The following is a 12,431-nucleotide window of genomic DNA, read 5'->3' as shown; positions in this document are numbered from 1 at the left end:
TTCTCACACAAAGAAGTAGAAATGGCAAAAAAATACATGAAAAAATGTTCAACATCACTGGTCATTCGAGAGATGCAAATGAAAACAATGCTGAGATTCCACTTCACGCCAGAAAGAATGGCTGCTATCATGAAATCAACCAATAACAAATGCTGGTGGGGCTGTGGGGAAAGAGGAACCCTGCTCCACTGCTGGTGGGAGTGTAGACTGATGCAACCACTGTGGAAATCAGTATGGAGATACCTCAAAGAACTAGGACTGGAAATCCCATTTGACCCTGCTATTCCACTGCTGGGGATCTTCCCCAAAGAATTAAAAGAATCATACCACAGTGATATATGTGTGCCCATGTTCATAGCAGAGCAGTTTGTAATAGCTAAAACTTGGAAACAGCCCAAATGCCCATCATCTGGCGACTGGATAAGAAAATGTGGTTTTTTAATAAAATGGAGTACTAGTCAGCCATAAAAAAGGAAAAATTAGAGACATTTATAGCTAAGTGGATGCACATTGAGGCAATACTCTTAAGTGAAATAAATAAGACTCACATGTGTAAATACTGAATAGTTTCTCTAGTATGAGAAACTGAAAGTGTAAATAAGGAGTAAATGTATAATAGGTAATGTGAAATAGGAAGAAAAGAGGCAAAGGGGAAGGAAGTGGGAGGGCTAGGGGAAAGGATAGAAGGGAATGGGATTAATATGAGAAAATGGAAAAATAGGAACAAAATCTTTGTAAATAGGGAGGAATGGAGGGGTTGAAGGGAGGGCTGGGCAAGGGTGAAAAATAAGAACCAAGGGAGACTATGTAAAGGTGCAAATTTCCAATGATGAATGTCATTATAGTGTATACCTAAAATGTACCAATGATTAGAATGAATAATCGATAATGTAAAATAGGAAGCAAAGGTCCAAAGGGGTAGGGGTAGTGGGAGGGGCAGGGGAAAGGAAAGAAGGGAAAGGAAAAAATGCTGAGAAATGGAAAAAATGGAAATAAAGTCTTTGTAAATAGGGAAGGGTGGAGGGCATGAAGGGAGGGCTAGGAATGGGGAAAAAATAAGAGCCAAGATGCATTATATAAAGGTACAATTCCCAATGAGAAATGTAATTGTGTTGTATACCTACAATGTACCAATAAAAGAATTTAATACAAAAAATAAATAAATAAATAAATAAATAAAGATATTATCATAGCAAAGCTGGGATTCAACCCAAGCTAACACCAAAAAAAAAAAAAAAGTTGTTTTGATTAAAATGCTTGAAAAATTAATCTATAATTTATCTATTTGTTGATTAGCTAATTGACTGGTTGGAGTAAAGATTTCTATTTCCCTCAACCAGAAACTACGGATAAAACACTTAATATACCTCTAGACAAAGTTAAAAAAATACAAACATTTTAGGGTCACCATGCCATGGTAGAATCATGAAAAACCTACACACTTCTAATTTTGTTTCCATTCTTCTTTTTAATTTTTCTCCAGAAATGGCGAAGATACAGCTAGGCAATAAGGTATTGCATTTGAATTTATCCAAGCATAAAAATGTTTAATGTCATGACTCCTCCTCTACTTCAAAATGTATGTTGGGGCCGGGGATTTAGCTCAGTGGTTCTGTCACCTGCCCTGCAAGTGCAAGGACCTGAGTTCCATCCCCGGTACCAAAAAAAAAAAAAAAAATGTATGTTATATTTTTACTGAGCAATGTTAATGAATCAATGACTATTAATGTTGTGTACCTGTTCAATAATCGCGAAACCTCATTTCTTTTTAGTTTTTTCTATCTTGAATTATAAACTTCTAGAGATAACTGGTTTTTTAACCCACTTTAAAAAAAATCACAGAAGGCCAAATAATTTGGTACCAAATAACCTGGGCCAAAAAAGTCAGAGGACCTCGAAGCCTGAATATTTAGATTCAAAGTCATTATTAGTAGTTATTATTAACCTTGGGCAAGTCATAGAATTTTTCTCTTAGCCAGAATTTTTCCATCCATATAATATGATAGCAATACCAACCTTTTACTGTTTTAGAAATTATATAAGACAATAAAGATGAAAAATACATTGTTTGCTGTAAAGTATTATACAAATACTGATTACAATTTTAGCAAAGTTTACTAAATTGAAAATGTGATAATGCTGTTGGGTACGTGAACCATAAAAACTGAAATTATTTTCAAAATCAGTTTTTGCTGAAACTTAAATAGTAAACTATTTTCTTCTGATGTTTTATGCAAAGCATATTTCTTATTTCTGTTGAATTTATTTTCTACACCATTTTTTTTATAACTCAGCTACTTTTTACTTTTTCATGTTTCACATGTCACAAAATTTTTATTGTGATTATAATTTTTTTCCCATTTAATGATGAACACCAGTGAAAAAGTATAAGCTTTACAACCAAATATAACTAACTTGGAATTCTATCTCTACTCACTTAAATACTCTGAGCTTTAGTTTTCTCATGAGAAAAAGTTATCTCCCAGGGCCACTGTATTATGTAAGAAAAAAGAAAACCTGCTGTTAGGAGAATGTTAACAGCTCCTTTATCTTCCTTAGCTACTGACTTTATTTGAGGTCTATAACATTAATAATTCCTTGGAGTTGCAAATCTGGCCATAGTCATTTCTCAATGAATGTTTATTTAAAGAGGTTGTGTTTGAGTCTGTTAGGTTCCTATGAGCACCATCATATATCAGTGACTGCATAAAATCAATTATTGATTATAGACCCTTCCAAAGGGGCCACTCTATGGTGAAATGTCCATGATCAACATGGTTGTTGATAATAGAAAATATCTCATTAATTATGAGGAATTACAGAGCATTTCATAAAATCTCACTACTTTTCGCCTCTCAGATTTTCTCTGAATTCATTGTTAATCTGCTTATTTTCTTTAGGCTTGATGAAACCATGCAGGTTTAAAGAAAAATAAAACTATTCAAACTCTATGGAACATTTAAAATCTTTCACAAAAGTCTTAAAATTTTATATATATTTATATATCATGAAATCAATGTCTCTGGTTTTAATAGTTGCTTCGGGGAAATTTGTCTTCATTCACCATGAGATATCTGCATTTTCAGCACAGCAAATGAGACAAATTGTGTAGCCAGAAAATTGTAGCAATATGAATATTTTGTTCATTCATAAAAGATTTTCACCTTCACCTGGCAAGTGAGGTACTTTATTCCTCTGTTTCACAGCTGCTATTTCATTCCTACAAAAGCCTGGTGCTGCCTCAGGAGTTCTGGTAGCAAGTCCTAAAGGGAGGGAATACAAAACTATTGGCATGTAATTTCTTAGCCCAAGTGAACCAGGAATTTTACCTTAAAGGTAAATATAATAACAATGATATAGAAAAGTGTGTATTTTGTGTCTTTAGATGAAATAAATGCAAGGATTGCTATAACAGAGGGACTGTTTGGAAGGAAAAACAAACCTTCTTAAGGGACATACTAGTGGGATTGTAGGCACACAAAACTTCCCAGAAGAAGCATTCAAAACATGATATAAGATCCAACTCTAGCCTAAGCCTCAGTAATACAGAGTTGGGTACTGTGTTGTTAGTATTTTGTAATATTAACCTCCATGACATTTAAATAAAGATATCTTTAATAAAGATTAGTATTTATGCCATCTTAGCCTTCATTTGAACATTATAACATAAGGATGTTGTAGGTTACGGAGAGAGAATTATAAGGGTAAATGGCTATAAAGATAAAGGAGTGTCAGAACTGATGTTAGCCTACATAAACATGGTCTTTGGAGAAAAGGATTAGAAATACTAAGAATACACAGTTGAAGGTTTGATGTGTTTTTAAATCTTTTCTCAAAAAAGGGGCAGTTTTCTTGAAGAAATTTAAATTAGGTGCTAGCTAGGGCTATATGTTAATACCTAGTCATCATTTTAAAAGGTGAGTCTATAGAGGACATAAGTTGCACAACCTTACCTGATGAATAAGAAAAGCACTGCATAGTTAAAAAGTATTAACAATTTTTGTAATTATTAGTGTTGTGTTTATTTCTTCAGGTATACTATTTCATTTGTGATATGTGTGTTTTTCATGAATCCTCAGTAGATAGCATAATGTGTAACTGTAGAAACTGGAAATTATTTGTTGAATAGTTGAATAAGTGAATAAATAATATGAAAGTATAATATTATCCTGAAAGTTGAGTATATTACCATTCTAGTTGGCTCACTGGGTTCTTCAACTCCCAATTTCTATCCTATACTCTTTCATTATATTCAAGGAAATATTTATTAGTCTGAATTTCTTCACTTTGTACTATCTCTAAGAGTTTGAGATCCATATAGAAAATCAGAGGTATTAAATTATTTCTGGTTCCTGATTTTTCGAATTCCTGATGTCTCTTATTCAGAGATGCTGTACCAATATTTTCATCAGATTTTTTTTTAGCAGATTTAAAGAGGTAGAATTGTAAGGTCTCCAAAGGGATGTTTTGTAGACTAATGGTCATCAAGAGGTCCAGAAATGAGAAACAATAACATGATCTGGGATCTTACAAAAAATGAAAAATCTCAGGCCCTACTTCAGATATAGGGAATTAGAATTTCTGGCCCTCTGCAATCTGGGTATTAATACTGTTCACCTAATTATGATGCAGGCTTTAGTTTGAGAACTGCTGCACAAGGGAAAAAATTATAAAGGAAGTGAGAGAAGGCAAAAAGAGTACTAGTATTAGTATTACATCCTATTTATACATTTAAAAATCTAGAAACATAGCAAGTGACATTATTAGTATTAAAGTGATTAATGAATCTGATCACAGTACGTCATTTTTTTTCTCCAAGTAACAATATGAAAGTCATCAAAACCTTCCTACTATGTATTATTTTACTTATGTGCATGTAAAGTTTTCTGAGTTGGCCCTGAAAAAAACAAGTGTCATGGTAGTAGTGTTTCCAGATCTGCTTTAACCTTAATGAAAGTAGAACATCATCAGCCAAGGCTAAAAGGAGTATATCTACTAAAACTTACATCAATAATTATCATAATTAATTATTAAATATTTAAAGCCTTATCCTTGAGATTGAGAACAAGGAAAATATATTGTTGATACCACATCTATTCAATATTGTGAGTATAGAGGTCCTACCCAAATCTTCCTTTAGAAACAAGAAATAGAGCCCACACCCTACCGAGGTCTCCAGTCCCGCGGAACACGCCGAATCAGCCCACTGCAGACAGGCAGGTCTGTGCACGCCCTACCGAGGTCCTGCGTCATGAGGAAGACACCGAATCACCCCACTGCAGACCGGCAGATCTGACCACACCCTACCGAGGTCCCCAGTACCGCGGAACACGCCGAATCAGCCCGCTGCAGACAGGCAGGTCTGTGCACGCCCTACCGAGGTCCTGAGTCACGAGGAAGACACCAAATCACCCCACTGCAGACAGGCAGCCATCTGATTCCACATTACCAAGGCACAGAGGACACCAGACCACCAGACCAAGGTACTGAGTCCCACTGTTCCCACCCCAGAGGTAGGGGCTTCTGAGCCGTCGTCCCACTGCTCTTGGTCCAGAGGAAGGGGCTTCCTGGTCACCATCCCTCCCGCTGCTCCCAGCCCAGAGGAAAGGGCTTTTGGGCCACCTTCTGTCCCGCTGCTCCTGGCCCAGAGGAAGGGGCTTCCGGGCCACCATCCCTCCCACACCTCCTGGCCCAGAGGGAGGGACTTCTGAGCCACCATCCCACTGCTGCTGGTCCAGAGGAAGGAGTTTCCTGGCCACTATCCCTCTGGCTGCTCCCAGCCCACAGGAAAGGGCTTTTGGGTCACCATCCCTACCGCTGCTCCTGGCCCCTGTCCCACCTCACCCAGCTCAGAGGAGGTAATCCGTGCAGGTGCTAACAGGCCTCCGCCCCAGTCGAAATGAGAAAACACATAAATAAGTCTCAAAACCAGACTTCCAGATCACCTACAGCAACCCCAAAGGGAAATGAGATGGAACACTATGATACTCAACCACCTGGACCCACTGAACTGGCAACAAAAGGGAATCTGGAAAAAATGAAATCAGAAATAATTTCTCAGATAACAGGAGAAATTGTGCCCCTAGTGCAAGACATGATTAATAAATCTAGAGAGGAGCTCAGGAACATGATGGAATCCCAACATAAGAAACAAATGGAATCCATAAAACAGATACAAACAGATTTCCAGGAGATTAAACACTCCACTGAAAGTCTACACAGCAGAATGAGCCAGTGTGACGACAGAATTTCAGATATAGAAGATAAGATTGCAATTAGTGACCAGGAAAAGAAAAATTGCTTCAAAATTATAAGGGAACATGAGAAATCAATCCAGCAGCTTCTAGATAATGCAAAAAAAAATAACATAAGACTGATTGGGCTCAATGAAGAAACAGGAGAGAGTGCAGATGACATAAAAAAATCTCTTCACAGAAATAATGGCAGAAAACTTCCCAAGCAGGGGAAAAGAGCTGGACATACAGATAAGTGAGGCATATAGGACTCCAAATAGCCTTGATCAAAAAAAGTCTACACATAGGCATATAATTGTTAAGATTCCAGAAACACAACAGAAGAACAAAGTTCTCCAAGCAGTCAGAGAAAAGAAACAAATCACATACAAAGGAAAGCCCATCAGAATCACAGCAGACTTCTCAACACAAACCAGCAAGGCAAGAAGAGCTTGGAGTGACATATTCCAAGTCCTCAAAGAAAACAGCCTCCAACCCAGATTGATGGACCCTGCAAAACTATCTTTCAAAATGGATGGAGAAATAAGATACTTTCATGACAAAGAGGAATTTCGTGAATACCAAATCAGCACTCCAAAGAATTTTACACAATATCCTAGGAACAGACATTGAGGATCACGACCCCAGAAAGCAAAGCAGAATGAACCCATCTGGCATGACAAGAAATTAAATGGAAAGGGGGAGAACCCAACAAAAAGAAAAAGTCATGGCAATGACAAGCCGATACGTTTCAGTTATAACCATCAACGTTAATGGTCTCAATTCACCAATCAAAAGAAATAGACTGGCAGAATGGGTCAAGAAGCAAAATCCAACAATATGCTGCATACAAGAAACACACTTCATTCAAAAGGAAACTCACAGACTCAAAGTTAAAGGGTGGAAAACAATACTCCATGTGACAGGAACCTGAAAAAAAGCAGGAGTAGCTATCCTCTTGGCAGATCAAGTAGATTTCAAGCCAACACTGATTAACAGAGATGAAGAAGGACACTATATCCTTGTAAAGGGAAGAATCCAAGAGGAAGAGATGAAAATCATAAATATCTATGCACCAAACACTAGTGCACCCAACTATATAAAACAAATACTAATGGACATGAAAAGCCATATATGCACTACTACAATTGTAGTGGGGGACCTCAACACCCCACTGTCACAAATAGATAGATCAACTAGAATAAAAATAAGTAATGAAATACTAGAACTCAATTGAACTCTTGAACAAACAAACTTAACAGATGTTTACAGAGTCTTCTACCCCACAAAATCAGAATACACATTCTTCTCAGCTGCACATGGGTCATTCTCCAAAATAGACCACATACTCACACATAGAACATGTTTAAGTAAGTGCAAAGGAACTGAAGTTATCCCCTGTACATTATCAGACCATAGTGCAATGAAATTGGAGATCCATAGCAAAAGAAACTCAAAAAATTTCACAAACACGTGGAAATTGAACAACACACTTGTGAATAACCAATGGGTCACAGAGGAAATTAAAGAAGAAATCAGACAGTTCTTTCAATTAAATGACAATGACAATACAACATATTGGAATCTATGGGACACAATGAAAGCAGTCTTACGAGGGAAATTCATAGCAGTGAATAGACATATTAGGAAAACAGAATGAGCCCAATTAAACAACCTGATGCTGAACCTCAAGCTTCTAGAAAAAGAAGAGCAGGACAACCCCAAAGCTCATACAAGGGAAGAAACTGTAAAGATCAGAGGAGAAATCAATGCAATGGAGACTAAGAGAATGATACAAAAAATCAATGAAGCCAAGAGTTGGTTCTTCAAAAGAATCAACAAAATTGACGAACCTTTAGCCAACCTTGTCAGAAAAAGGAAAGAAAAGGCCCAAATCCATGCAATTAGGAATGAAAAGGGTGAAACTACAACAGACCCAGCAGAAATTCAGAGGATCATCAATACCAACTTGCAGAACCTATACGCCAATAAGATGGACAACACAGAAGAAATGGACAGATTCCTAGATATATATGAATTACCAAAGTTGAATGAAGAAGACCTAAAATTTCTGAACAACCCAATATCAACTAATGAAATTAAAAATGTAATTAAAAATTTATCACCTAAGAAAAGCCCGGGCCCTGATGGCTTCACTGCTGAATTCTACAAGACATTTAGAGAGGAACTGCTGCCGCTACTGTTTAAACTCTTCAATGAAATTGAAAGGCAAGCAATACTCCCAAATTCATTCCTGGAAGCAAGCATCACCTTGATCCCCAAAGCAGAGAAAGACCCAACTGAAAAAGAGAACTATAGGCCAATCTCACTAAGGAACATAGATGCAAAAATCCTTAATAAGATACTGGCAAACAGAATGCAGAAGATCATCAAGATCATACACCCTGATCAAGTGGGATTCATCCCAGGGATGCAGGGATGGTTCAATATACAAAAATCAATTAATGTAATACACTATATCAATAGAGCCAAGGACAAAAGCCATATGATTATCTCCATAGATGCAGAAAAAACATTCGACAAAATCCAACATGCATTTATGATAAAAACCCTACAAAAAATTGGAATAGATGGTCTCTACCTCAAACTGATAGAAGCCATCTATGAAAAACCAACAGCCAATATCATACTAAATGGTCAAAAACTGAAATCCTTCACACTCAAATCAGGAACAAGACAAGGATGTCCACTATCACCACTCTTGTTCAATATAGTTCTGGAAACATTAGCCATGGCAATTAGACAAGAGAAAGAAATAAAAGGAATAAAGATAGGAAATGAAGAAGTCAAATTGTCATTATTTGCAGATGACATGATACTCTATATAGAAGACCCCAAGAATTCCACCAAAAGTCTTCTAGACTTAATAACCAAATTCAGTCAAGTAGCTGGTTACAAGGTCAACACACAAAAATCAATAGCTTTCCTCTACACCAATGACAGACTCACTGAGAGAGAAATAGGGCAAATAACTCTTTTCACAATAGCATCCAAAAAACTGAAATACCTAGGAATCATCCTAACGAAAGAAATCAAAGACCTCTTCTCTGAAAACTATGGCACTCTGAAAAGAGAGATTGAAGATGATATCAGAAAATGGACAGACATCCCCTGCTCCTGGGTAGGAAGGATTAATAGAGTGAAAATGGCCATACTTCCAAAACTGCTATATAGATTTAATGCAATTCCAATTAAGATCCCAGCAGCATACTTCACAGACTTTGAGAAAACAATCCAAAAATTCATTTGGAACAAGAAGAGACCCAGAATTGCAAAAGCAATTCTAGGCAACAGAGACATGGCAGGGGGTATCACAATCCCCAACCTGCAACTCTACTACAAAGCTACTGTGGTAAAAACAGCATGGTACTGGCAAAGAAACAGGCTTGAGGACCAGTGGAACAGATTAGAAGATGCAGAAACAATGCCAGACACACTCAGCCATCTCATCTTCGACAAAGGAGCCAAACACCCCCACTGGAGGAAAGATAGCCTCTTTAACAAATGGTGCTGGAAAAATTGGGCTTCAACTTGGCAAAGATTAAAACTAGACCTGTATCTCTCATCATGCACTAAACTAAAATCAAAATGGATTAAAGATCTCAATATTAAAATAGAAACTCTGAACCAGTTGGAACAGAGGTTAGGTAGAACCCTTGAAGACACTGGTGTACGAAAAAATTTTATGAACAAAACCTCAGTTGCCCGTGAACTAGCACAAACAATCAACCAATGGGATCTCTTCTTATTAAAAGGCTTCTGCACAGCAAGGGAAACCACCAGTAGTGTGAAGAGACAACCCACAATGTGGGAAAAAATCTTCACCTGCTCTTCCTCAGACAAAGGTCTACTATCTCGAATCTATAAAGAACTTAAAAAGATCAGACCTCCCATATTTAAAGACCCAATCCAAAAATGGGCATCTGAAATGAACAGACATTTCTCACACAAAGAAGTAGAAATGGCAAATAAATACATGAAAAAATGTTCAACATCACTGGTCATTCGAGAGATGCAAATGAAAACAATGCTGAGATTCCACTTCACTCCAGAAAGAATGGCTGCTATCATGAAATCAACCAATAACAAATGCTGGTGGGGCTGTGGGGAAAGAGGAACCCTGCTCCACTGCTGGTGGGAGTGTAGACTGGTGCAAGCACTGTGGAAATCAGTATGGAGATACCTCAAAGAACTAGGACTGGAAATCCCATTTGACCCTGCTATTCCACTGCTGGAGATCTTCCCCAAAGAATTAAAAGAACCATACCACAGTGATATATGTGCACCCATGTTCATAGCAGCACAGTTTGTAATAGCTAAAACTTGGAAACAGCCCAAATGTCCATCAACTGGAGACTGGATAAGGAAAATGTGGTTTTTTAATAAAATGGAATACTACTCAGCCATAAAAAAATGGGAAATTAGAGACATTTATAGCTAAGCGGATGCACATTGAGGCAATACTCTTAAGTGAAATAAATAGGACACAGATGTGTAAATACTAAATAGTTTCTCTGGTGTGAGAAACTGAAAGTGTACATAAGGAGTAAATGTATAATAGGTCATGTGAAATAGGAAGAAAAGGGGCAAAGGGGAAGGAAGTGGGAGGGCTAAGGGAAAGGATAGAAGGGAATGGGATTACTATGAGAAAATGGAAAAATAGGAACAAAATTTTTGTAAATAGGGAGGGCTGGAGGGGTTGAAGGGAGGGCTGGGCAAGGGTGAAAAATAAGAACCAAGAGAGACTATGTAAAGGTGCAAATTTCCAATGATGAATGTCATTATATTGTATACCTAAAATGTACCAATTATTAGAATGAATAATTGATAGTGTAAAATAGGAAGCAAAGGTCCAAAGGGGTAGGGGTAGTGTGAGGCGCAGGGGAAAGGAAAGAAGGGAAAGGAAAAAATGCTGAGAAATGGAAAAAATGGAAATAAAGTCTTTGTAAATAGGGAAGGGTGGAGGGCATGAAGGGAGGGCTAGGAATGGGGAAAAAATAAGAACCAAGATGCATTATATAAAGGTACAATTCCCAATGAGAAATGTAATTGTGTTGTATACCTACAATGTACCAATAAAAGAATTTAATACAAAAAAATAAAAAAAAATAATAAAAAGAAAGAAACAAAAATAGAGCTGTCATTTTACTAGGGACATAATTAGATGCATAGATAATCTAAAGGAATTTACGTGCTAGTAGAATTAACAAATAAATTTAGGAATTTTGCTGGATGTAAAATTGATACATAAAAAAATACCAATTTTACATTCAAGCCATGAACAATTAGAAAAAGAATGAAAAATAACAATAATGGAATAAAGCCCCAATACAGAGGAATAAATCTATGAAAGATGTGTATGACTTCTACAAAGAAAACTAAGTACATTACTGAGATGAATTTGACACATAAATGTGTGACACGAAAGGGAAAATTTGGTATTGTTGAATATGTGAATTATGCCCAACTGATCTAAAGATAACGTGAAACTGCATGTTTCAACATCTTAGCATGTTTATATGTAAAATGGTAAATTTTTCTAAGTTAAAAGATAGAAGTACAAAAACCTAGAAAAGTTATAATGATGTTGAAAGAGAAACACAAAAACAAAACTGAAGAAACAACACTCAGATAAAAAATAAAAAAAATTTATAAAGTTGCAAATTAAAACAGTATGGTTTGAATAAACAATAATAAACATGCCAGTAGAATACAACATATAGTCCTTAAACACATGAACACACACACACACACACACACACACACTCCATCCACATAGTAAATTTCACTAATTTATGACAAATGTTTCACTTTCCTGCAGTGAGGGAAATAGTATTTTACCTGTAAATAGTGCTTATCAATTGCTGTGGCTCCTTCCTTACATTATATACAGAAATAAATTCCAAATGGAAATTTAACTTAAATGTGAGAGGTGAAACGATAAGGTTTCAATATAATACAGAAATATAGCTTTGTGATCACTGGGTGGACAAAGATTCTCTTTAAACAAAATATATAAATCATTAAATAAAAAGATTGGCAAATTGATTAGATTAAAAGAATCTCCAACAGAAGACTTCTATCAACACACACACACACACACACACACACACACACACACACACACACAGATTCCTATAAATAAAAAAATCAAGAAAATGTTGGTAACTCAATTAC

The 12,431-nt window shown here is 36.5% G+C and overlaps 1 protein-coding gene across 22 annotated transcripts in view; it reads right to left on the bottom strand.

Moving 5' to 3' along the window:
- Stxbp5l (syntaxin binding protein 5L) overlaps positions 1-12,431 on the bottom strand; it is a 588,968-nt gene that overhangs the window by 76,193 nt on the left and 500,344 nt on the right. For 13 of the 22 annotated variants that reach the window (XM_087209125.1, XM_087209148.1, XM_087209158.1 and 10 more), the window contains one exon: positions 3,171-3,263. The exons of the other annotated variants lie outside the window; for them this stretch is intronic. In XM_087209125.1, the coding sequence (XP_087065251.1) occupies positions 3,171-3,263 (93 nt within the window). The remainder of the gene's footprint in view (positions 1-3,170; positions 3,264-12,431) is intronic. 22 annotated transcript variants of the gene reach the window in all.

Source organism: Heterocephalus glaber, unplaced genomic scaffold (assembly GCF_053883595.1).
Source record: "Heterocephalus glaber isolate CG9 unplaced genomic scaffold, H.glaber_assembly_v1.0 deba00000122, whole genome shotgun sequence".
Classification (NCBI taxonomy): Eukaryota; Metazoa; Chordata; class Mammalia; order Rodentia; family Bathyergidae; genus Heterocephalus; species Heterocephalus glaber.
Note: the sequence above shows the minus strand (reverse complement) of the source record. Positions and strands in the feature narration are given on the sequence as shown.